Source organism: Pelodiscus sinensis, chromosome 5, assembly GCF_052426305.1.
Source record: "Pelodiscus sinensis isolate ZL-2025 chromosome 5, ASM5242630v1, whole genome shotgun sequence".
Taxonomy (NCBI): Eukaryota; Metazoa; Chordata; order Testudines; family Trionychidae; genus Pelodiscus; species Pelodiscus sinensis.
The window spans coordinates 20933264-20959393 of NC_143056.1; the positions used below are offsets into that span (position 1 = coordinate 20933264).

At 46.2% G+C, this 26130-nt stretch overlaps 1 protein-coding gene across 2 annotated transcripts in view; it reads right to left on the reverse strand.

Moving 5' to 3' along the window:
- Positions 1-26130, reverse strand: part of EXOC3L4 (exocyst complex component 3 like 4) — a 58499-nt gene that overhangs the window by 21964 nt on the left and 10405 nt on the right. For both annotated transcript variants that reach the window (XM_075926508.2, XM_025183060.3), the window contains exons 3-7: positions 21756-22407; positions 17414-17531; positions 15115-15240; positions 10812-10912; positions 7775-7870 (exon numbers count right to left, since the gene is read on the reverse strand). In XM_075926508.2, coding sequence (XP_075782623.2) covers positions 7775-7870; positions 10812-10912; positions 15115-15240; positions 17414-17531; positions 21756-22407 — 1093 coding nt within the window. The remainder of the gene's footprint in view (positions 1-7774; positions 7871-10811; positions 10913-15114; positions 15241-17413; positions 17532-21755; positions 22408-26130) is intronic.

A 26130-nucleotide genomic window follows, 5' to 3' on the forward strand; every position in this document is an offset into this window, starting at 1 on the left:
GGTGGTCCTGAGGGTGAATCAACTGCCACCTCAAAAACTGTGGTAGGAAGTGGACAAGGAATGTGGGGTGAGTGGTACCTGCCACCTGAACAAACATCTTGTGATGGGATTCCTTGTTGACTAGGTAATGACCACTCCTGTTTCAACACAGTCCTAGGCTAGGACCTAGTGCAGAGGCTGGATCTAGGTCCCCACTGAGACTGTCCCTGCCCTTAAGAGCAGTCTGTTGTTCTGACTGTGGCCGCTAGGCTGCCCTGCCCCGACTGCAGGAGTGGTTATATGGACTCTGGCCAATGGGACATACAGCCCCAATCCCAGGAGTAGTTATGTTGATCCAGGCCACTGAGCTGTACAGTCCAGCTGGAGGACAGTCTGGTATACTGTTACTGTCATGGTATCACATCCCTGTCCTGCCCTGAAGGAAGACAAGGTGTGCATACCATGCAATATGTCCCCTGGAAGACCTTTGTGTACCTACAGGGATACACATGCCTCTAGAATTGTCAATTTTATGGGATTGACCTGTGTCATAACCATGAGGGCTGGCCAGCACCTGGGGATTAAAAGGTTAACTATGTCTCCTTGCTCTAGCTAGGTATCTGGTCAGCCAATAACAATGCAGGTAAGGGTTTCAAACTGGGACAAAGGAATGTTTAACTTTTCCCTCCTTTGTCTGGATCAGAGCAGTTTTCTTCCAGGTAACAGGGAGATGGGAGGCCGTCTGTCTCTCCAAGAAAAATATTTTCCCAATATGTAAGCAGAGTAAAATTAGTCAACCATCAGGCGTTATTGTTTTCCTGGTGTGGGAATGTGGAAATGATGTCTGTGCTGTTAAAAGTGGTTGTTCCCTTTCCTTTGTAACTAAGTCCTTAGCCCAGGGGATTCCCCGGAGTATCTAGATTAATTGGTGGCTTTTTCCCAGCTAGTCACTATGTTGGCAACTATGATTTTGTTTTGATAATAAAAGTTTGCTTCTTTTTTTTATTAACCTGGTATTGGTTCATTTCTGTGTCCTGGAAAATCTGTCTGTGGGCATCTGCATGCCTCTGACTAGGGGGTAGCTACCACAGACTGCAACTTGCATTTTCTCTTTTCTTTTTCATGCTCTTTGAGGAAAAGAGCTTGAGGTACCCCTGAGGTGTTTTAGGGAAGACATTTCCCAAGTGATCTCTTCCATGGTTTTCTTGGAATACTTGGGATGTGGCAATGGTTTTTATTTTGCAAAATCCGGGTATTAGGATTTTGGGGGAAGTTTGTGTACCAAAGCCTGCAGAGATCAGGTTTTGGGGTGCTTTTGTGGGCCCCCACTCCTGCATTTATCATGCCAGAGTGGGGAACAGCCTTGACAACGTGATTTTGCTGAAAGCAGTATCAATCTCACAGTGCCTATTGATAGCAATTCTGGAAATTTTAATAGGCTATTTTAAGAAAACGACATGAGAGCATAATGGAAGAAAAAAATCCCCTGGAATAGCTTCAGTCACAGTTGGCAACTCTCTCTGCCTCGGCTGAGAAGCACTCATCTCTCTCGGTACTTAGAGAGTCAGCAAAGTCCACATGAGGCAGTTAGAGCACAACACGCCACCTGTGGCCTTGGCAGTGAATGCACCCCAAGCCCCACTGATGACCCCTGTTGCTTGCCTATTACTAGTCCCTCACTGCACCACCTGCCGGGGAGACACCAAAGAGGTGAAGAGATGGGGACAGAAGAGAAAGAGAGAGGGAATCTGACAGAGGAAGAGGAAGAAGGGGAGAAGGTTTGTATGGGGTGATTTCTGCAAATCCAGTAATGTGCCTGAACCACAATTGCTTACTGCTTAAACTTTAGCAGCCACACTAATAGGCCCAAATTAGACCTAGACTGCGACTTCCACATGACCACAGTCAGGGAAGGAAGGGGGAGTTTGGGTGCCACAAAGAGGGCAGCTTGACCCCGCGTCCTTTCTGAGGCTCAAATCTCTAGTGAAATCGCTGAGCTATACATTTAGAAAAACAGGAAGTTTGTCTAAATGCCCTAAGACATATATATATCAGGGTCCCCAGGCATGGAGTCTCTGAAAAAGAAAAAACACATCTGTTGAAAGTGATGATCAGAAGAAAACCTCTTGCTTAACCTTTCAAAAGTGCTTGCCTAACAAGTTTTTGAGTGACATGTTATTGTAATACTAATGGATATATAGGGAAAGAAAGTTTGAGTTAGGGGGACAATTTTGGGAACACTTGGAGGGACGCCTCGAGGACTCCTTGAGGACTCTTCACATCTGGACGCATCTCCGTCCACACCGGCAGACAGAAGACTGGCCATCGGAAGCCTGCCCGGTGCCACTTGAGAGCCACACTCAACTTCAGTAACTATCGAGGATGGGGGTGTTTACTAACCTGTTGCGGACATGTGTCAGTGCTTGAGACTAAGTAAAGTTTAGCTTTAAGTCAAAGCACTCTTGTGTTGTCCTGTTTGTACTATCCATCTATTGGGCCGACGACCGTGTCTCCCCTAAATTATTTCCTGACACCACCTTGCAGAGAGTAAAAGTTTCCGAGAGGTTTGGGTTGAAAGAACCCCGGGAAACAGGTTCATTTCAGGAAGTAGGTCCCGGCCTGGAACTGGCCTATGTAATTAAGATCTCTGGGCAGCATAGCAAGGCAGCTTTCCTCAGAGCCGATCCTCCTCTTCTCCCTGTTTGACAATGAGGGTTGGGGATGTTGTTGGGAGAAAAGTCCTGGTTTTAGTATGAGGGGGAGATGGAGGGAGAGAGAACCTGGATTCTGCAAGGTGGGGGAGAAGAGAGAAGTCCAAGCAAGCTCCCTGTTGTTGTAAATGTCCCTGAAAGCTTCAGAGCAAGGCTGTCATCTCTACAATAGTATGACTAGTAGAGGTGAGTGAGAGAAAGATGTGCAATTCTGAGCTGGATCTAGATATTGGCCACCTGCATTTCTATAATACAGAGAAGTCCAAATCCAGGGTTTTGATTCAGGTCCATTATTTCTTATGCCAAATGTTTCCCAAACACTCACAGAGACAGTCCCTGCTCAAAGGAGTGTATAATAAGCACAGGGTTGCCAAGTGTCTTGTTTTGAACCAGACAGTCCAGTATTTGAGATTTTTCTTCGGGAAACAAATTGAGAAAATATAAATGAGAAAATATAAATGTCCGGTATTTTCTAAATAAGATGTCATGTAGATTGTGATGTAATGTCAAGTGTGCCTGGTATTTTTGTTGAAACTATCTGGCAACCCTAAACAAGCAGGCTGCCAACAGGAGAGGGAGGAACAAAGGAGGGAACTGCCCTGGGGCCCGGTGATACAAAAGGGCCCAGAACTCCTGGCTGCTGCCTCTGTTACTGCAATAATGATGGTGGTCGGAGACGTAGACCCTTTAAATCGCTGCCAGTACCACGTGGCTTGTTCGAGGCAGCACTGAGGGCGGGAAGGGGCGGGGCAATGCTCAGGGCTGCCTAGCCTCAGCCCTGCCCTTTCTGGGGGTACAGAGCAGACCCCTTTCACCCTCACATCCCACCTTGTCTAGGAGCCAGTGAGGCTGTTGGCCCCACTGGAGACAAATAAACAGACACCCAGGAAAGAGTGATAACAATGACCAATTTATGGTAATACAAAGAAATTATACAGAAATCAATTTGATTTCCCAGATGGAGTGTCTATTATTAATGCAGAATTGAACAACAAATTGTAAAAAGAGGTGCATCAGTACAAAACTCATATGACTTTGCTTAAAGCACATAAGCAGTTAACTTTGGAAAGTATTAATATGACCATAATGGAATGAGTGACAAGTTTAAGGAAAAATGAAGGTTGGAAATTTTGGTGAAGTCCTAAGCAGCTTAACTAGGCTCTGGGGTTAAGGAAGTCCTCTTTAGATTTCCCACATTGCACAATAACAATTGTGTAAAGCACTCTTTGGCAAATCAAAGCAACAGCAATAAAGTATTGTGGTTCCCTTGCAGCTGTGTATAACGAATGCTAGTCATCTCAGCTCTGTGTTTCAAGAAAGCCATATCCATTTAAATTGCCGTGATTTTTTTTAATCATCTTAACTAGTGCACAAGTCTGTGTGAAACCTAACTCTGTTTGTTGCATTTCAGCTGATTAAGACAGCTTTAAGGTAAACTGAACTAATCTCTGAAACAGTGTTCATGTAGGCATTGAACCTTACTTAACTAATCTGCTGCAAGTTTCAAATTGTGCAATATAGAAACATATGTGTGGATATTTTATATTCACTGGGTATTTGGAGTGGGAAAAGGCTTGTAAAGACACAGGCTACGTGGAATGGTCAGACTCTTATTTTTGTTTTTGCTTTGTAGTATTAAGGGCGGACCCGATTCCTACCTAAGCCAACGACAAAACTCCAATTGACTTTGGTGGGAGCGGAACTGAGTCATTAGTCCAAAAGTTTCATGCTTGGATGCCTAAAGCAGGGCATATACATTTAAAGGCACCCAGACAAATGACCTGATATTTGCAAGTTCTGCACATTTGCAGCTGCTCACATCCTGGTGTTGGATGGTTTTAGAGACGTTGAATTCCACAGCAGCCCAGCTCTACAGTCCTGCAAACACCTGTGCACGTTTAACTTGATACATGAACTGTCCTGTTGGATTTAACTCATCTACCTAGGTGTGTTGGAAATAGGGGAGCAGCAGCACCCCCTGGCTTGAACTGGCTCCCATCACAGACAGGGTTATAGTTTTGTTCAATGGCTTTCACCATGCCCAGTATACAGATTGTTCCAATGCCCCTCAATCTACATGACATTAAGCAAGTGCTTGCAGCATTGGGGCCCAGCTTTGGAAATGCTGCCCTTCACTTTTGCAAGAAATCCTTAGCCCAGAATTGCTTAATAGCTAGTACTGACAAAGCTGTCACTGTGAAACCAGGACAGTACTTTAAAGACCATGTTGTATGGCTAATTACTGGAGAGACCATGCCATCTAGAGGCTTTCTTATGTTAGTGCTTACTATGGAGTCTAACAAAAATACACTAGAGAAAATGGAAGCTGCTACAACTTTATCCCATGTACAGCAGAATGAATGGCCCAGGGCCAAATGTCCCTGGCCTTGGTGTGACTGGCATATGCAGGCACTGACAGTGCTAGCAAGGGGTGATGGTAAGCAGGAATATTTGGGGATGGGAAGCCCTTGAGCTGCTCAGAGTCCTAAGCAATTCCTTAATTTGCTTATGCACCAGCTCTGCATGGAGGCGTGACCTGGACTCTACCCACTCAGCACTGTTAGGATAGGACTAGGATGCCCAGAGTCAGGATTGGTTCCAGTGTAACTGACGGGCTAGAAACTAATCTGCAGCTAGCCTGTAATGTCACAATCTGTTCCTGAGTCAAGGGCAGCACATAGCATTGTGACCTCAGAGGTAGAGCAGCACATGGGCTGCGCTTCTGTCACAGTTCTTTCCCCACTCCCTCTTTGCTCTGAGGAGAGCAGTAAGTTATTCAGGTCTTGTCATGCAGTAGTTACTGCCCCTTGTGTCCAGCAATGGAAGAGGGGTACTTCTCCCAACTTATTCTGCCCTATCCTCTCACTGCTCTCCTCTTCCCCCAACAACCCAGAAGTGCAAGGCCAAAGGAATGGCCTCCATCCTGTTCTCCTTTGCATAGCTGAGTAAGGACTGTGCCCACATCATCCCAGGAAGATTAGTTGTATTTTAGAGGGACTGTATGTAAGCAAGTGCCACAAACAGCTGCCCGCTCACCCAGTTCAGCTATGTGGACAGCTGCATGCAAATGGACAATAAATCCTTCCCACATTCAGTGCCAAACCCTTTCATGGTGCCCAGAATGTGACGTGCTACTGGTAATACACCTTGTACTAGCTCTTTGGTTCGAGGATCAGAACATAGTGCTCTGAATGGAGAGAACTAACCCAGAGCAGTGAAGTTAATCCCAGACTTCTAGTGTCAGCAAAGGCTTGTGGAATCTGTAGGCCTATTCTGACCTCACTCATTACAAAACGTGAGTCGATTTCTAATGGTGATATTGGAATTGACTTCACAGTGTTTGATGTAACCTGTGTCTGCCATCACTTTTATAGAGTTTTGGAATTTGAGTTCTCTGAGCCCCCAGATAAATAATAAGCACAGCAATATATAAGAAAGGGTTTTTTGTTTTCAATTTCAAAGGACCCCCAATATAGCTGCTTGCAGAATTTGGAATTCACCCCTGCCAGTACAAAACGTTCTTATGCACTGTGTGGGGTGGGTGGGGATGGCCAGGCAGGAGAGCCTTTGTACCACCTACAAAGGTGCAAATGGTCTACAGATGTGCAACTGGCCTATAGGCAGGGGCAAGCTGTGGGACAGGCTCTGGATTGCTTGGTCCCAATGCCTCATGGAAGCAGCAGGGAGGGGCTACAGCTGTTATTCCTGTTCAGACTGGAGTATCAGACCCTGATTGTGAGGTAGCCCTGACTTGGGGCTGTGAGAGGGAGGAGGAGGGTGGTTCACTTCTGATGACTCCATCCACTTAGAGCCTGAACCCCCTGGCTTTCTATGTGTGGGGAGAATTTCAGCCACACTGCTGTGTGCTGATTTGGCAGTTAGACTTGTGCTAATGGGCAAACACACACATCAGAGGCTATTACTTCCTTTGAAAGGTGTTTTAAGATCTGCTGATATACAGCCTTGTATGTGTATTGTTATTAATCTAAAAACTTGGCTCTAAATCTACCTTTGAGAACTCAACCCCCTAAAAATCACCACAGCCAGTAACTATGTGGAGTTATTTGCAAGCTAAATGTTTTCTATAATATCAAAGCGAGCAGCTATCAGATTATACTGTTGTTTGCGTTAGGGTTGTTAAAAAGCGGATAATTAGGTAGCCATGTAATTAGGGATGAAATAGTATAGTCGATTAACCAATAAGCAAAAGCTTAGAGGTTAATGCTATAGACCACATGCATTTGCCCTCACCTCCACCAGTAAATTTTTTAGCAGGCTGGCCATCAGCATGGCTCAGTCCCAGCTCGTGCTTGGTCCATGACCTATCCCTTCTGCAGCTCTCCATTTAAAGTGTATTAGGAGCCAGGAGGGCAGGCACCGGGTATGGGAGCTCAGACTCTCCCCAGACAAGGGCTGCTGCCGCCCCTTGTAGCTGTCACTGTATCAGAGGCAACAGCGTGGGGTGACAGGCAGCCAGTCCGCAAGGGGAGCTGGTTTTTAAACTGGCTTCCCTCGCAAACCAGCATCTGTCTGGCACCCCACACTGCTGCCTCTGACACAGAGCCAGCAGCGTGTAGTGACAGCTGATTCCCCGGGAGTGGGATGGGAGCCTGTGTGTGATCGTGCATGGTAACCAATATGCCCAGGCTTATCAGTTAACCATGTAAACGGTTATCCTATTGCAGCTCTAGTTTACATACTATTTTAACTAGTATTTTAAATCATGACCATGTGTGTTTGAAATTTGCAAATGGGTGAGACTCTAATCTCCTCTTCCGAACACCAAACATTTCTGTTACTCAACCCCTATGTCCCAGACAAACTGAGCTTTCATCTGTGTCCCTAACTCTAAGCTAAATTCTACTTTGGGAAATAACCACTGCTATACAAATCAGGAATAACTCATGCAAATGTATCCTGGGCATAACTCCATTGTTTCCCTGCAGTTACACCAAGGATTATTCTGATCCATTCACTCTGGTGGGGAATAGTTTCTACCTTAATTCTTTGCTGAGCAATAAGATCCAACAGATATCCCTTCATCCCCCAACCATAAATATGTTATAAGGGAAACACAGACTTACATCAGATCACAGAAGGTGTTAATGTAGGCTACCAAATATGGCAGAAACAACAAATCCTCTCTCTTTTTGTACCACTCCACAAATTCCTTCTTTAATCTGCAACAGAAATTTCAGAAAAAATCATTACAGCGGGTTGAAAATAAAACAGGGTGAAGTTCCTAATGAACTCTTTAACTAATAGAACTGCAGTGACCTTGCTGCATGTACACAGGGATCAAGAGAAAAACTCACTGCTTACTCCTGCTGTTCTCAAAATATGTGCATTTTTCATCTTAACAGGAGGTGTGCATGAGAATTAGAGGAAGATATGCCATAGATAAACACTGGATAGGCTTGCTTGAATCTGCAATCAACAAAGCTTAGAATAGATTCTAGATTTTTTTCCCCCATGAAAGGGTATAGGTGAAAATTCCAACCTTTAGTTGTGAGTGATTAAATGTACCATTGCTAAGTGGGCTCAAACTACTTCTGTAATTTCTCTGGCTTTAGCTCAAGGCTTATTTTATAACAGAAACCAAATATGAGCAAAATCTCTACATCTCTATATTTACACCATACTGACAAAATACTGAGGATTCAGGTCTGTATTTCCTGTATAATGCACCTTTCAGGACCCTGGTGTCTGCAGAAACAAGTAGCCACTTTGCGCTTAAGTCCAAGAGACTTTAGGAAAATTAGACTTTACTTTTGTTGTTTCCTGTTTTTATTAATCTAAAACTAAAAGTACCTTATTTACACTGACAACTTCCATTTGTGTATGCTAGTATAAGAAAACACACGGGCTACTTCTACACTGGCACGTTCTCACGCAAAATCTCTTTGCGGAAGAGTTCTTCTGCAAAAACTCTTCCAGAAGAGAGTGTCTACACTGGCATGTGCTTTTGCGCAAGAGATGTGCTTTTGCACGAGAGCATCCATGCCAGTGTAGATGCTCTCTTGCGCAAGAAAGCTCTGATGGCCATTTTAACCATAGGACTTTCTTGCGCAAGAAATTCATGTTTCCGGTCTACACTGGCCTCCTGTGCAAGAACAGTTGTGCAAAAGGGCTTATTCCTGAGCAGGAGCATCAGAGTTCTGGCACAAGAAGCCCTGATTTTATAAATTAGAACGTCAGTTTATTTGCGTAAGAACACGCAGCCAGTGTAGACAGGCAGCAAGTTTTTACGCAAGAGTGGCCGCTTTTGCGCGAGATCACACCAGTGTAGACACAGCCACGGAGTCAGGAAGCACAAGGCAATGAGTTATTCAGTCAGGGTATGTCTACACTTGCACCCTCTTTCGAGAGAGGGATGCAAATGAAGACATTCGAAATTGTAAATGAAGCCGGGATTTAAATATCCCATGCTTCATTTGCATAATTGCATTATGGCGCTATTTCAAAATACAAAACACGGTATAGATGCGGTTATTTCAGGAGAACACCCTTCTTCCTAAATTACCCTTAATCCTCATAAAATGAGGTTTCACAGTTATTTCAGAAAAAGGGTGTTCTCCCAAAATAACCTCATCTACACTGCGTTTTGTATTTCAAAATAGCGCTATTTCGAAATAGTGCCACAATGAGATTATGCAAACTAAGCATGGGATATTTAAATCCCAGCTTCATTTGCAATTTCGAATGTCTTCATTTTCATCCCTCCCTCAAAAAAGGGTGCAAGTGTAGACATACCCTCAGGTACTTATCTTCCCTTGTGTGAGACTCACATTGGGACTTGGTTTATATGAAGGAAGCTTAACAAAAATTAAGCAAAGAAAGTTCCTTCTCTTTTTTTAATCACTTTTAATGGTGAGAACAAGATACTATTCTTTAAAGAAATCTCAGACAAACTGCTGGTGTGAACTCCTTAGGATTTTCCAGTAGTAACTGGGATATTAGAGATGAAACTTGAGAAGTAATTATTGCCTTTAAAATATTTAAAATACCTGTCATGTATCACAAAATGCAACCATTTCACATATTAGGAAAGCTATTTTCAGTGTCTTCTACAGTTCATTTTATAAAATACTTAATAGCAAACTACCCATTTGCCTCATTCCTTGGTGTTAACTTTCACTGGTTTATGTACAATTATTTTTATTTGTCAGTTGATTCATGCTGAAATACCCTTCTCCCTCCCTCCCTCTCTCTCTCTCTCTCTCTCTCTCTCTCTCTTTTTTCAATTTCAGAGTGCTACTTAAATACAACAAATCATGGGCTGTACAAGAAGGTTTTGATCTCTCCGAAGATGAGAAAAATAACATTTTCATCTATAGAACCCAAATCTTTCCAGGGAATATCCCAAATCTATGTGATGATCTAGACAACTAAAGATGACACTGGGACTTGAATGTTAGAGATATTAAAATATAAGTATTTAGCCCATAATCCCAATGGCTACTCCCTTGAGGAGAACGAATGGTCCTGTGGCACTTTAGAGACTAACTAAAATATACAGAATCAATCATGAGCTTTTGTGGGCAAAACCTATTTCACTGGAAAGTACATCATTCCACGTAAGTGGCAGAATTCTCTCCACTGCTGAAACTGACTAAATTTATGAGAGATTTAGAAGTTGAGCTAGAAATGAGTTGTGCATTTTGGGCCTGATCCCATGCCCATTCAAGTTAATTGCAAAGATCTCATTGGCTTCAATACTGCAAGATTGTGTCCTGTGTCCTTATTTGGGCATGCTCAGTGCTACGTTTTATTGTTCAGTATATGCTACAGTGATAACTGTATTGGACATCTAGTAAATACTGACAGATAGAAAATGCCTTTTCATCCATCCCTTTTTATAGAGCTGACATCAGATATATGGGAGACTCATGCTCCCATCTGTCTATTTACTATTGTGTGTGTTGATTGTTTTGGAAATCTCTCAGCGCCTCGGTTAAGTTTGTCAGGCTTACAAGAAATTCACATGAATCCTAATTTTCCTAGAAGCAAGCACATGGGAATCCAGTGCTAGCGTTTGGCCCATGGCATGGATACTACTATTGAGCACTGGCTTTAGGATACTCATTTTGGAAGGAATATGTTGCCAAAGGCATTCGTGACCTTGGTATGAATTCTCTCAGTTCTCCCATGCTGATGTCAAGAGTTGCTGTTTCCAGACTTTTCAAAATGTTTCCAGATTGCTTCTTGAGCTGTCCAATGAGCTATAAAAGAGTCAGAGGAGAATCCAGTGAATGGAACGGAAACAGCGGAATAGCCTTTGTCCAATAAACTGGTATCATAGAATCATAGAATCATAGAATAATAGGACTGGAAGGGACCTCGAGAGGTCATCGAGTCCAGCCCGCCGCCCTCAAGGCAGGATCAAGCTCCGTCTACACCATCCCTGACAGATGTCTATTTAACCTGTTCTTAAATATCTCCAGAGAGGGAGATTCCACCACCTCCCTTGGCAGTTTATTCCAATATTTGACCACCCTGACAGTTAGGAATTTTTTCCTAATGTCCAATCTAAACCTCCCCTGCTGCACTTTAAGCCCATTACTCCTTGTCCTGTCCTCAGAAACCAAGAGGAACAAATTTTCCTGGGTATCACTGGGGTCAGCAGTAAAGTTAGTGATCTGATCTGCGTATCTAGGGGGAGAACCCTGTGACATTTACCAGACACATTTTGGCATGTGCTTTTAAAAACAATAATCCAGAATGGACCCAGAGGCTTGAATTACCACACAATACATGGACGTCTAATTGTTTCAGTGGGCTAAGAAACAAAACAGCCCTGAACTGCCTTGGTGAAAATCACTCTCTTCTGGGCCCTTATTTAAGGCCCAGCTCTCTGCCCAGTACCCAGCCGTGAGTAGCTGATCTGAACACCAGAGAAAGCAGGAGCAGGGGAGTCTTCTTCTTTCCCTATCTGTGGAGCAGCTATGGAGCTCGGAGCCCAGAGCTAAGTCAGAGGAGTGATCAGGGTGCTGCAAAAGTGGCTTGACACTGCCCTGACCCCAACTCACACAAACTGAAAATCGCTCCCATGGGTGCCTGGTCTGTAAGGCACAGCAAGGCACAGCCTACCCAGAGCAGGGGCTGTGCGGGCCCCGCCCCTCCCTGGCCCCAGCAGCCACCTGGGGCTGCTGTGGAATGTTTAGTGTGGTTCAGGCAGGTTCCAGGGCAGCTGGGAAGGCAGAGTAACTGGGAGCCTCCTCAGCGCCGCCCCTGAACCTGCATGGAACAGGCACAAGGCTCAAATTATAGTCACATGGCTTCTCCCTGCTGCTGTAGCAGCAGCCTCAATTGCATTCATCTCACCTGCTCCAGGAGATGGCTAGCCCTGCTCTGCAGACCACCCCACCCAGCTTGCTGTGTTCCTGCTGCTGCCTCTTCTGTTGGCTGGCTTCTGCTCCTGCTCGGCCCCACCCCGCCCCCTACACTTGGCCCCTCACCCAATCCAACCCCCCCCACACACACACTTTGGCCCAGGTAAGCAAAGTGGGCTTCCTCCTTTCTCGATTGGCTCCCCTCTCCCTTGCTAGTGTGTATATGTGTGGTGGGAGGGTTCACTTTTCCAGCCCAGTTGCTACTGAGCCTGCTGCTGGCTCTTCTCCCCTTGCCCTCTCCAGACATGCTCTCCCCACAGTCCCTCCTCCCCCTTGCTGGTGCGTGGAGAGTATGTGTGTGTGGGGGGGGGGGGGGGGGGTTGCCTAGGCCAATAAGCCCTGCAGAGATAGCTGCCGATTCCCTCTCCTTCCCCTGTTATCCTCTCCCCACAGTGCCTTGCAGTGGAGTTGGGTGTGAGGGGTGGGAATGAGACAAGTGGGGGGAAGAGGCTGTGGGAAAGGAAGGGGGAGTGAGGTAATGAGAAGAGGGCGATAGAGAAGAAAAGGGGATGAAGAAGTGGGGGGGAGCAGGAGTCCAGCATGCAGTGTCTCCTTAGCACTAGCTGGGGCTCCCTGGTTAAGCAGATCCATCTAACCCTCACTCTGACAAGCCCTGCTCCCCTAAACCTGGACTCATCCAACAAGCTCCCCAGCAAGTTGCACCTGGATCCCCTATCTTATGAGCTCCCACTTCCTCAGCACCTGGACCCCACACCAAACCCCATCTCCTCTCGACTCCTCCACTGAGCTCAAATAGCAACCCATTGCCCCATCACCAGAAACCCTCACTGAGTCCCTGTGCATCCAGATCTCCCACTAAGCTTCTCACACCCAGATTCCCCTCACAATAACCCCCTCCACATCTGGCTCATGCTGGGCTGACCCTGCCCAGCCACACCTGGTACACCTGGCACAGAGAGGCAGGGCCAGCCCTTACTTACACTATGTTAGGGTCAGGTGCAGCCTCACTGTGGAGTTCCTGTGCTGGGGGAAGCTGGGATTTCAGGGTGATCTCACCACCTCCATGCAGCCAGTGGCCTGTGCTCCCCTCTGCTAGAAATGTGAAGATAAGGGGTTTTCTCCATGGCCTTCCTGTCATAGACTTCCAGGGGACCATACGGGACCATCATTTAAGGCTTGGTCTCATGGGGAGTTTTTCCACTGATTTAAGAAAAACCAAACCAATAGTGGATAAGGAACTTAATTACCCTGTGCCTCAGTTTCTCCATTTAAAAAAAAAACGGGATGAAGATGGTAATACTTGTCTGCCTCTCAGGAGTTTGTGTAAATTCCTTGGTTTTCGTTGGGTGTTTTGATGTCATGAGGAGGAAAGTGCTGAGAAGTACAGTTTTGCAAAGTGTTTTTTACAATTTAAGAATCTTGCTGCATTATTCATGCAGTAGCCACTGCTCCTGGATTACAGGAGAATTTCAACTGGGGACTTTATGGGAGGACTAATCCTCCCCTTGTGTGATGCTGGAGCAATTTGCTAGAAGAGGCAGTGGTAGTGAGAGCAGGGCTCCACCTGGCTTCCCCCATCATCACTTTTCGAAAGGCTAGTAAAAAATGCACGTATGCCAGCTATCCGTATGCTGCTTTTGCAGTAAGTGTGTGTGCTGCAGAGTTTGTGGCAGCACGTACCCTGTGCTGGCTTGCTAAGTGGAACTGGGCAGAACAATAAAGGGCCAGGAGGTATGGATCTCCCTGGGCCACAGGAGCCCTTCAGAGCTTTCCCACAGGTAAGCAGTGGCCTGAGACAGGGCAATTTGAGTTTTTTTAGCCTGTTCAAATTCTGTGATGGTCAGGGCAGGGAGAGCTCTTGGTTGGGGAGGGCAGTGATCTTGATCAGTGGGAGTCTGGGGAGAGAAGGATGTGGAGGGAAGAAATGGGGGGCAGAGGAAGGAGGGACATGGTGGCAAGGAAGAGAGAAGGTAATTGATAGGATAGGTCTCAATTCTTTTCAGTGGTTGGAGGATTATGTTTCCCTGGTGGGGATTTGGTTCCTTCACCCCTGGGGATATTACCTTCTTGGTTCTGTTGAGAAAGAAATTGCAGGAAAATGCAGGATGTTTTCAAAAATAATTTGCTTGAATTCAGGAATTTTGCTGGAAAGGGACAAGCTTGCAGTGAGCAGGGATACAGGATGCACAGGAAAGAGAGGAAGGAGACAGTGGGAAAGGGGTGCGGCCTGGGCTGGGAAGAAGGTGGGGCCTAGGCTGGGAAGCTACTGCCTCCCCAAATGGAAGCTTCATCAGCCAGCCATGTCCATGCCTTTAACTCCAGAATCCTTATTTGGACGTGACTCGCTTCCTGTACTGACTATTGTAAATCTGTCTCTGCTCCCTCCTAATTCCAAATCACACAACTTCCAAGCTATGTCTCAAAAGTTAGACAAGATACTGTCTTGCTCAAATGCCTTCCCTAACATCCTACCCAAATCTGCTAATCCAGTTCAAATTGGCCTTTCTGGTTATAGGAAATGTGCGATATTCGTCTATGGAAAATGAGTCATGGCAGGAGAATAGAAATCTTTGCTCTGCCTCCCCCCCCCCCCCCGGTCTTATTTAATTGAAATGATTCAACCCTTTGAAAGTCATGAAAATGAATCCAAAACCCTCCTGGCTTTATTATTCTGCAGCCCCTCACAAGCTAGTAGGAGCTTTTGTTTTTTCATACTGCTTAAATTGAAGTGGCTGTCGCTCTACCAGCAGCATTTCTCAGGTTGCAGCAGCCCTGGGACAAAGTAGCTCTTTCAACGAAGAGGTTTTTCTAACAAAGCATTAAAAAAAATTCTAATCAAAGAGACTTAAAGACTTTTAAAAATCAGTTGCCTATTATGTCTGTGACACAATTGACAGCAGGTTTAATTTGCAGCTAAAAGGCGAGTGGTAGAACTAAAAGGCGTAATAAACGGTGTGCCCCCCCCCATGTATTCGGTGAGTGTGTGACTAACATAAATTATCACAGGAGGCAGCACCTACGTACCAGAATGTAATATTTAACAATGTACTTTATAAAAGCCAATCAAATACCTCTTGAATATCGAAGGACAACGATGAGTGGTACTGGGTTTGTGAGTTTTCTGGCTGACTTTCCTCCTTCCACTTGGTTGTGATCTCCAGCTTCAGAATGTTTTCCAAATAGAACTTTATTGTCTTCTAAATGTTAAAGGGGAGGGAGGTGAGAGGGATGGAAATCTATGGTTCAGCATTAATAAAATAAACAAAGATGAATAAACACACACTGGACAGTGCACATCCTGGGAAAGCACAGGCTTTCATGCAAGGAAAGCTTGGAAAAGCTCAGGAAGAGCTCTGCAGTAGATGATTGAGGGGGGACTGGACTTTGCCACTTTTGCTCATCGGGGTGAGTGCTCCTTCCCAGGATGGTGCTTCCTAAACAGTAATTATGTCCTGCTGCTGGTGGTGAAACAAAACAGTCTGTAGGAGAAAAGGTTGGAAATCCTGATTTTAATAATAAAAAGTCACATTCTAATGCCTTGACTTGCATTGTATAATGCCTTGTTCTGTAACGAGTCCTATGGAAGTCCATGGGGCCCACTGGTCAATTGAGATCCTGTTCAGTGTAAGGGCACCAGAATCTGGTCCTTAAAAGTTAGTTTCTAAAGCATTTCACATTCTGACCAGCTGAGGAGCCCTAAGCACTAACAGCCCTGATACCTTTCTGAGCAAAATGGGTGCATCCTTCTCAAGAATTTCCACGTTCGGGCTAGCCTACACTAGAAGGATTTGTCTACATTACGGAGAAGATTGACCCTCTGGAAGTCGCTCTGTTAGTGTTTGATTTAGTGGGGCTAGTGTAGACCCGCTCCTCTGCGCTACTGGACCAACCCGGCAGCACCCCTGCTGCTCTGCCCCAGGTGTCCCCAAGTCAACCGCTGCTGAAACTGACCAGGGGCTGATTCCAGGAAGCCAGGGCAGAGCTGCTCTGCCTCGGGCTTCCTGGAGTCAGCCGCTTGTCAGTTTCAGCAGCGGTTGAATTGGGGACACCTGGGGTGCTGCCGGGTTGGTCCCGCAGCCCCGGGGGCAGCGCTACGGGACCTACCCAGCAGCACTCCAGCTGCTCTGCCCCCGGCTTCCCCGATTCAGCCCCTGATCAGCTTTAGCAGCGGCTGAATCTGGGAAGCTGGGGGCAGAGCAGCTCCAATGGTCTGGCTGCCCGGAGCACTTCCGGGTTCCTGATGGTGCCGGACCATTAGGAGTGCCGGACCATCAGATGCCGGACCATCGGAGTTTTACTGTACTGTATACAGAATATATATAACCAGTTTATAGTACCTCCTGATAGTCCGGCACATCCAATAATCCGGCACTACCTAGGTCCCAAAGATTCCTGATTATTGGAAGTCTACTGTATTATACTGTCTAATGGGGTTCTCTAAAATTGTGTATGGATAACAGATTGGAATGAAGCACCACATTTAGGGTACATCTAGACTACAAGCCTCTTTTGAAAGAGAGCATCTAGGCTGCAATCACTTCTATCGAAAAAGCAAGATGCTTTTTCGAAAGAGAGCACCCAGGCAGTCTGGATGCTCTCTTTCGAAAAAGCCCTGTTTGCATTCAAGAACGCCTTTTTTCAAAAGAGCACTTTCGAAAAAAGGCGTTCTTCCTCATAAAATGAGGTTTATCGCGGTCAAAAAACCGCTGTGTTCTTTCAATTTATTTGCCAAAGAAAACGGTCGCAGTCTAGATGCAGGGGAAGTTTTTTTCGAAAAAACCCTGTTGTCTGGACACACCCTTAGATAAAGGAATTGGAATCATGTTGATTTCTGTTCATTTCTGGCCAGGTTTTGCCTATTGCAAAGTGCCCCATGTCAATAGGAGTTGAGGGCACTCAGCATATTGCAGGATCAAACCCTTTAAGAGAGACTATGGTGCGGAGATGCAAACCCCATGCTGGCAAAGAGGCCTCATCCTGCAGGTAGCCCCTACCAACTCCAAAAACGAGGACAATAGGAGCCTTTACTTTGGTGGAAAGTCCAGTGAGAAAAGCCCCTGAATGTTTCTAGACCTTAGTCCCCAGGCTAAGGTGAAAATCCTGAAGTCCATGCAGGTGCTGAAAGAGTTCTCTATGATCATACTTTCTTTGGGTATACCCTGAAAGGGCTGGACTGAGACATATAACCTGGCTGGAAGGACAGGCCTCATGCGAGAGATCTATAACCTGAAATGGGGCTCTGCACTCCCCCTTGACCACTAGGCAGCCTTGGGGGTGAGTTTTCCCCTTTGGAGATGCCTGAATTTTCTATGTAGGAGTCTGGAATTATTTTCTCCTATCTAAGCCAGACAACGGAATCCAAAGTCTTACCGCTAGAGAATCCACATAGTCATTTTTTAGTTTGGTCCAAGCTTCTGATGATAACAACAGAGGGAGGTTCAGAGTCTTTACCTCAGCTTGGAGATCAGGATGTCCCAGGAGCATGTCACTACAAAATCCAAATGAACACATTAGCTTGCTTTGGAGGCGAGTTAGTAAATGGAATATTCATATTACACGAGCTACATAATTATCATACTGTATGTAATTTACTTAAAGCTTAAATTATGTGGCATACTTTCAGGCTTTTATGAGAAAACCATTCCTCGCTATTTAAAATCCTAGTTCTTCAAAATTGAAATGGTTTTTGTAGGTTTCAGTCCAGTTTAGAAAGCCTGAACCTCCTGTGTTGATTAGACACGAAAAGTTACTTTCAAAAAATAAACTAAACAAAAACCATGAAGCTTATTCATTAACAATGAATTGTTGGAATTTTTCTGAAGCTTGTTCCAGTAACATGAGTTTTGTTTACTTTAGTGTTAGGTGGTCATACTGAGTGTCTGTTTCCTTGTGAAGATAACAATGAAAACTCACCGCTCGGTTCATCTGGGTGATATTCTGAAGGCCAGTGTCTGGAAATTGTGCAAAGGTGAAAACAAGGGGATGAGGAACATTTCCTCTCATACGGAAGAAGTGGGTGGATGCGGAACTAGAGGCTGACTTTAAAGGGAATTAATTACCACTCATTTTTCCCTTGAGTTCCCATACAGTACATGACAGCTGATTAGTGGGAAGGTAGAGTACCATTCTAGAGTAGAAACAGATGTGTTGCTTACTCAATAGCAAAAACTCCATTATTAGTTGCCATTATGATTCAATACTGCATGGTATTCATATGTGCTACGCAACCCATCCATCCATACTCCGCACAAGCATGATTAATTTACGACTCTGTTTTCTGAATGCTGGGCAAGAAAGAAGAAAAAATGTTTGTAACTTCCTGGAATGTGGAACACAAATAGCTAACTGTTCACTAGAGCTATATCTGAAACACCACATCGTATAGGGAGTCTTATTTGGTCTCAAAATTCCCACAGATTCCAGTTAGGTCTGAGTAGGAAATGCAAGATCAGATCTAAGGTGAATGAAAATTACACAGTGTCAGCTCTGGATTCTGGCAGGCTAATGCAGAAGAGTTTATGATGAAAGGGTTGCTGTTGGTGTTCTGTCATGTGGCCGGATTTGTTGGATGGGAATGTAGAAGATGTCATTAGCTATACAAATACTGTGTACTGCAGCGTGCTGCATGAATGAGTCATTCATTTAAAACTATACCCAAGTTAGTGCCTTTCTGTCTGATTTTTTTTATCAGTGCTGTTGCAAGTAAAGACTCAGATGACTGTACATAAAATAGAATCATTTTGCTGTTTGTTTGCTTTAGTTTAACAGGATGTTTGGTATAATCAGCTTCAATCTCACTTTTGTATAATCAGTTTCCTCTGTTTACGTGGGTTTTACACACAGTATGGTGAGAGAAAATATTTCTTAAAATAAAGAAAATGTAATTGTAAAATCACAAAAACTGGCAATGGGACTCCAGGGCAGATGTAGTATCTGAAACTGCTCTAGACTTATGGTTAGATTTCAAATGGATGGCATCTGTTCAAGTAAACAAAATCTGTGTTTTCAAAGGTAGATGGATAAAGCACCTCAATTAATAGTAGCCCAATCTATCCACTTCTTTTGCAACTGCCTTTGTGTTTACTTGGAGCACCCTGCATGTGGTAGTCAGAGTCTACTGGCTTCTTCTCATTCAGGTCCCTCCCCTTAAGACCCACCCACCCACATCTTCAGTGATGCCTCTGTGAAATTAACCAGCCACTAGTGTGTAGGTAGGTAATCAGTGTAAACAAGCATACCACAAACAAGTCCACTCTTTATGTATTTCTATGATCTTTCTAGGGTTATCTATAAGGATCCGCAATGCACACTATAAAGGTGTGACTTACACCAATGTGGTGTGCGCTAACTAGACATAGGGACCCTGCTGGGGCACACAAAAAATTCCCTGGTGCATGTTAACATTGAGAGAGAGTTTTTTAGTATGCACCACCCGGGTCCATGTGGGCCAGTTTGCTGCACATTTTGGCGCATCCTATATATAGTAGCCCATTGTCTGTGACTCTGTAACGCTGATGTACACGGCCATGCCCCCTGGCCATGTACGTCAGTGCCCCCCCCTTCCCCTCCCTCCATAGCGGTTCGGCCAAGCGCTACGCCACTCAGCTGGGCCCCACGCGTGGGAAGCGTGGACCCCAAATGGCTGCTTGCTGGCCGGGGCCCAGCTGAATGGCCCCCCTTCCCCTCCCTGCGTGGCGCCCCGCCCTCCTTCCCCTCCCTCCGCTCAGCTGGGCCCGGGGGGGGGGCAAGCGGCTGCTGCTCAGCTGGGCCCGGTGGGAGCGCTGCCGCTCAGCTGGGCCCGGGCAACGTGCCACAGAGTGAGGGGAAGGGGGGCGAGGCGCCGTGCAGGGAGAGGAAAGGGTGGAGCTTGCCAGAAGGGGGACAGGAAGCAGAGCTGGGGGGGATCGGGGGCTGTGGGGCTGGAGGGGAGGATGGGGGGGTCGGGAGGAAGGGGAGAGGGAAGCAGCGCTGGCAGAAAGGGGAGGAGGAAGGTTTCCGGGGGGCCATGAGGCTGGTCGGCGGGAAGCAGAGCTGGGGGTGGGTGGGTCGGGGGGCGTGGGGCTGGACGGGAGGAGGGGGGCAGGAAGCAGACCTGGTGGGGGGGGCAGCTGGACCCCAAATGGCCGCTTGCTGCCGCTTGCTCCCCGGCCGCGGCCCAGCTGAGTGTCGCTGGTGCTGCACCCCTCCGCTAAGCTGAGCCCCGGTGGGACAGGAAGGGGGGCAGGGCGGTGATGTACACAGCCAGGGAGCGGGGCCGTGTACGTCACTGCCCCTCCTTCCTACTCCCGCCATGGTGCTGAGTGGTGCGCCCCTCAGCTGGGCCGCTGCAAGGGGGGGCGGTGAATGTTTCTAGACTCTGGCTGTGTACCTCACCGCCCCGCCCCCTTCCCTCGTGGCAGCCCGCTGAGCAGGCAACACTCAGCCAAGCGCCATGGCAGGGGGGAAGGGGAAGGAGAAGGGGAGAGTTGAAGGGGAGAGAGATGCAGGAGGAGGAGGAGAAGAGAAAGGGAGAGTGAGAGGCAGGAGGGGGAAAAGAGAAAGAAAGATGGAGAGAGAGGCAGGAGGCGGAGGAGAGCTGAGGGGGGGGGAGGCAGTAGGAGGAGAGAGAGAGAGACAGAGCGAGAGAGCTCAGGAGAGAAGACCTGAAAATCCCGTCTTATGACGGGCTAATTGGCTAGTTTTATATATTGCACCCATCTAATGTGTGCTGCTGCACCATGTGGACAAGCCTTTAGAGTCAGTAAGCTGTTTAGGGCTGGGACTATGTTTTCTTACATGTCTGTACTCTATATACCATGAAGCACATTTTGGTTACTACTGTATTTGAAAACATTTTTAGAGGTTGCTTATCTAGAGGCCTCTTATCTTATTGGCTGAGACTCCAAAGTGACTTGTTTGAACCAATTCCTCTTCTCTTTGGGCTAATGACATCTACAGGTGTTCCACATAGCCATATTCAAGTGGTGGCCCACAGGTGGCAATGTGGATTCCTGACAATCTGCATCACAACTTAAACAGGCGCAGCCTGGGGCTCCTCCATACACCATGCATTGCTTCTACAAAGATCTCCTTTTAGAGGCTGTGCTTTGCAAAATGTTTCCATGGGCTGGGGAGTAGTGAGGGGAGAGGGAAACTGAGCTGAAATAGAACATTGGAAAATGGAACTTATCGGTATCGTGGCCACAGCAAGTCCGTGACTTAGGCCTTGTCTACTCTTAACAGCATCTTTGATCTACTTCAGCTACACGAATAGTGTAGCTGAAGTTGACATACTGACCGCGGCGTCTTGTGTGTGGTAAGGCTGGTGGGGACTGCTTTCACGTCAATGCCAGCTACTCTTCTCATCCTGGTGGAGAATAGGCATTGACGGAAGCACACTTAGAAATTGATTTATTGCATCTACATAGATCTACATAGATGCAATAAATTGATAGCCAGTGGATTGATCACTGTAGCATCGATCCACTGCATAGTGTAGACAAGGCCTAAGAGAAATAAGGCAATTCAAATGTACAGTGGATTCATGTGATAAGCATTTTACAGACAAGTTTTACCTCCATTTGTTATCAATTTGACATGTTCTCTTATAGTTCAAGTGGGTGCATCAGTCTTACTCATATGGGAACAAAAGAATAACGAAGTGCATTGAAGTGCCCTGCAGAGCCAAATTATTATGTGGAGGAGAGAGTTGGCATGGGGAATAGTAGCTTACCTAGAGTATGTGTTAACAATCCAATCAAGTAATGCATAAAATTCATTGAATTCCAAGGGTCTCTGCAAGAGAGCTTCAAGGTGTGAAGAAATGGCATTGTGAAATGACTCCACATATGTCTCACATACTTTATAGTCATCTGGGTAACACTTTTGCACCGAGTGCTTAATTTTCAATAAATCTTCACTAACGTATTTTCTGAGGAACCCTAAATGGATAGCAAGCCAAGAATCATTGTCCTCCTTCAACGAAATAGGCACTCTCTGGACTCTCCATTGAGCACTCTGTCTGACAGCTTCCTTCCACACATCTCGCCACTTTCTGGGTCTGCCAATGCAGTCTGATTCTGAAGAGTCAGGGCCCTGTACATCAGCATGAGCTTCTTCTTCTTCAGAAATTAAGGTCACCATAGACATCAACAAACTTTCATTTATACTGGGCTGATCAAGTATTTCCTTCACAATGGATGTGATCGAGTCAGCCAGCGAGATATAGAGCAAATCCACATCCTTGACTTTTCGTGCATATTCTGTAGGATTGGCTTCACCTTTCTTGACCTCTTTTTCAGTTATAACTTCGTTTTCCAAATACATGATGTATTCAAATGCCTTCAAAAGTTGCTTCTCCTTAATAAGGTCACTTATTTGCATTACTGCAGAGAGAACATGGGCAAGGGAGAGAGATTATGAGCTGACTTTAAGCTATTTAATGTGCCTGTTTTAACAATAGATATATGATAACTAGATGCCCGTTTCTGATGGAACACGCAGGCAAAAAGGGATCCTCCTCAGCCCTCCCCAGCCTAGTGAATATGAGCAAATGAGTGAGGGTGGGGGAGACACACAACAGAGGGAGAGGGGAGGAAGTGAGTTGGGGGTGGGGGTGGAGAAGGGGCGGGGCAAGGGTGTTCAGTTTTGTTTGGTCAGAAAGTTGGCAACACCAACAAAGATCACAGGAAAGAGCAGTGTCGGAGTAAATATTGCAGAGTTGCCCTTGACTTTCTACTGTGTGAAGATTGGCACTCTCTGTAACCACTGCTTTATACAGAGGCAAAGCCGGCCGGGAGAGAGTGATGCGGCAAGCCAGCTGCTGGACCACTCCAGGTTCTGCTGCTACAATAAGTGTGCGGGAGGGGGATGACCCCTGTTGCCATCCTGCATCAGGCCCCCAGCTATCCCCAGGCTTGCATAGCACGTGGGAGGAGGTGACGGGATGGAGCAAGGTTGGAAAGGGGCACGGTGGGGGGTGGAGCAAGGGGTGGGCTTGGGGAAGGGATGGAGCAGGGTGGAATGGGGATGGAGCAGAAGTGAGGGCGGGGCCTGTTCCGGAGGGCGGGGGCAATTGCCACAGGCCCCATGTCCCTCTAGAGACAGCCCTGCACAGAGAACTACTGTTCAAATGAAATCCCTGAGCTATCAGAGCTGTGTCTCTGAGGGTGTCTACACTGCAATGAAAGGCCCACAACTAGCCTGGGTCAAGTGGCTCAGGCTTGGGACTACAAAAGTGCACGATAGCTGTTTGGCTGGAGCCGGGGCTTTGAGACCTTCCCACTCAGAGCTGGACTCTGAGAGGCAGAGTTGCATGGTTTTCGTCCTTGGCCATACCATAAGGAGCTGGTTTTTGAAGTAACACCTTACACCAGAGACAAGAAACATGTGCCATATTAATTAGCATGCTTATAGGAATGTTCAAGCATTGCCTCAGTCTGGGTCACAGCATGACATGAGTCTCCCCAAGGCTCTGCCCCTCTGCTCCTACCGCCACATAATAGTCTTGGCGTGGCAGCTGTGCTGAAGCCCTAGAGCCAACCAGGCCAGCCCACCATTGACTAGCACATAGAGCAGCAATGAGGTATGCCAATGGGATATGATCACATGGTCCCAGCCCCCTAGTTTAGTGGTGTACAATGGTGGCGAGAAGGCTGCAGTGCAGCTCTGAGCTGGGGGATGATTGCACCTGTCCATCATCCTAGCACTTTGCCTGCATGTACCTGTTGTCTTGGGCTTTGTGCCAGTGATGTGAATTTCACCCAAAATAAAGAACAAATTTCTTCCAAAGTCCCTACCATAGTTGTAAACTATGTCTAACTTGTACCATGCATCTCAAAGCAAATATGTCATATGGTATTGTTCTTACAAAGTTCACTGTAAACCAGACTGTCTGCATAGGTTTCACATTGAAAACAAAACCAGTGCAGCAAGTCATCAGAAGAGGCAAGATTTCCTAGAACCTTATACTCTAGTAGGGCTGTGTCTACACTGGGCCACTTATTCCGGAAAAGCTGTCACTTTTCCGGAATAACTTGCCAGCTGTCTACATTGGCCGCTTGCTTTTCCAGAAAAGCAATGACGATCTACTGTAAAATTGTCAGTGTTTTTCCGGAAAAACTATGCTGCTCCCATTTGGGCAAAAGTCCTTTTCCGTAAAACTGTTCCGGAAAGGGCCAGTGTAGACAGCACAATAGTCTTTTCTGCAAAAAAGCCCTGATCGCGAAAATGACGATCAGGGCTTTTTTCCAGAAAAGCGCGTTTACATTGGCCATGGACGCTTTTCCGGAAAAAGTGCTTTTCCGGAAAAGCGTCCTGCCAATGTAGACGCGCTTTTTCCAGAAATACTTATAAAGGAAAACTGTTCCGTTTTAAGCATTTCCAGAAAAGGGTGCCAGTGTAGACGTAGCCTAGGGCTATGTCTCTACTGCCCCCACTTGCGCAAAAAAATATGCAAATGAGGCAAAGTGTAGAATATCGCTGTGCTTCATTTGCATAATTAACGAGGCTCCGTTTTTGTGCAAGAGGCTTTTGCGCAAAAAGGAGCCGTCTAAACGTCTTTTTTTCAGGAAGAACGGCTCTTGTACAAGAGAGGGTTTTTGCACAGAAGCCTCTTGTACAAAAACAGAGCCTGATTAATTATGCAAATGAGGCGCAGCGATGTTCCACACTTTGCCTCATTTGCATATTTTTTTGCGCAAGAGGGGGCAGTGTAGACGTAGCCTACGAGTTAGGATTGGACCCGAGCTCTGCTATTAAATTTTCCTTTCCCATCCTTGGGGCAAGAATTGCATTAATTAGTCTTACTTCACTTGCTAACCAGAAACAGAGTGTGCACAAAGCTGCCTTTCTGGATGCAGCAGCGGTGTGACAACAGAAATCTTTGCTACTGCGTGAGAGACAGAGCCGTCCCTCAGGTACGGCAAACTGGGGCAACCACGTTGGGCCCTGACCTTTTGGGAGGCCTGCAGTCCAGCGAAACTGGCCAGCATGGGGGTGCTGGAAGTGATGTATTTGCTCTGTGCTCCGCATCTCCCTAAGAACATCCCTGGTGCTAGACTTCAATCCTGGGCACCTTCAGGCTCCTAGAGATCACTGGGAACTTTAGCCCTCTAACCAGGTTCTCTGGGCATGGTAATGTGGCTATGGGCTAGCATAATGCAGAAATGGAACTATCAAGCAGGGAGATGGGAGTCCTGTTATGTGTCTACCCTTTAAAAAGGATATTGAGAAATTGAAGCATTCAAGGAATAACAAAAAGAATGATTTGTGGACTGGAAGATGCTGGCCAGGCTTGTCCACAAGTTTTTTCTGCGATCTTAGCTTATTTTGGTGCATGTAGTTATCCTGATATAGACACCATTATAGTAATATAACTGCATGCAATTTAGGAGTATACCACTTTCAGTTTATCTATATCTGTTTAAACTGGTACAGACAAGTCTTTACAATGAGACACTAAGGAATTCAGTCTAGTCAGTTATCAAAGAGAAAATCTGAGGCAATCTGATCATTTTAAGTACCTACACAAGAAAGAGAGATCTGATACTAAATGGCTGGTTAATCTAGCAGAGAAAGGGCTGGAAAAAACAGAAGGCTGACAAATTCAAACTGGAAATAAAACACCCCTTTTTAAAAACAACGAGGGTGATTAACCATTGGAACAACTGACCACTGACTGTGGGATATTCTCTATCACTTGCAATCATTAAATCAAGATGGACTGTCTTTCTAGAAGAGATGCTCTAGTTCAGACTAGAACTAGTTGTCTGAGGCTGGAGGCTTTGAATTAAAAACATAGCAAAGGCTCACAGCTTCCGGCCCCGCTGCTGCAGCATTGCTTGGCAGCCAGTCAAGGTTGATGCAGCCATTTAAAAGGCTCGCAACTCTGGCCCTGCCAGATTAGCCCCACAACCATGAGCCGTGAGCTATTTAAGTAGGATCCTGCTGTCTGAGCCACCGCCTAGAAATTCGGTGGCATGGGCAGCAGGATATAAATAGAAAGCGGCCAGATGCAATCCGTGGGCCAGCCCCTGGGCCACATCTTGCCCAGCCCTGACCCAGATTATCATAATGGTGCTTTCTGGCCATGATCTGTGAATTTAGGC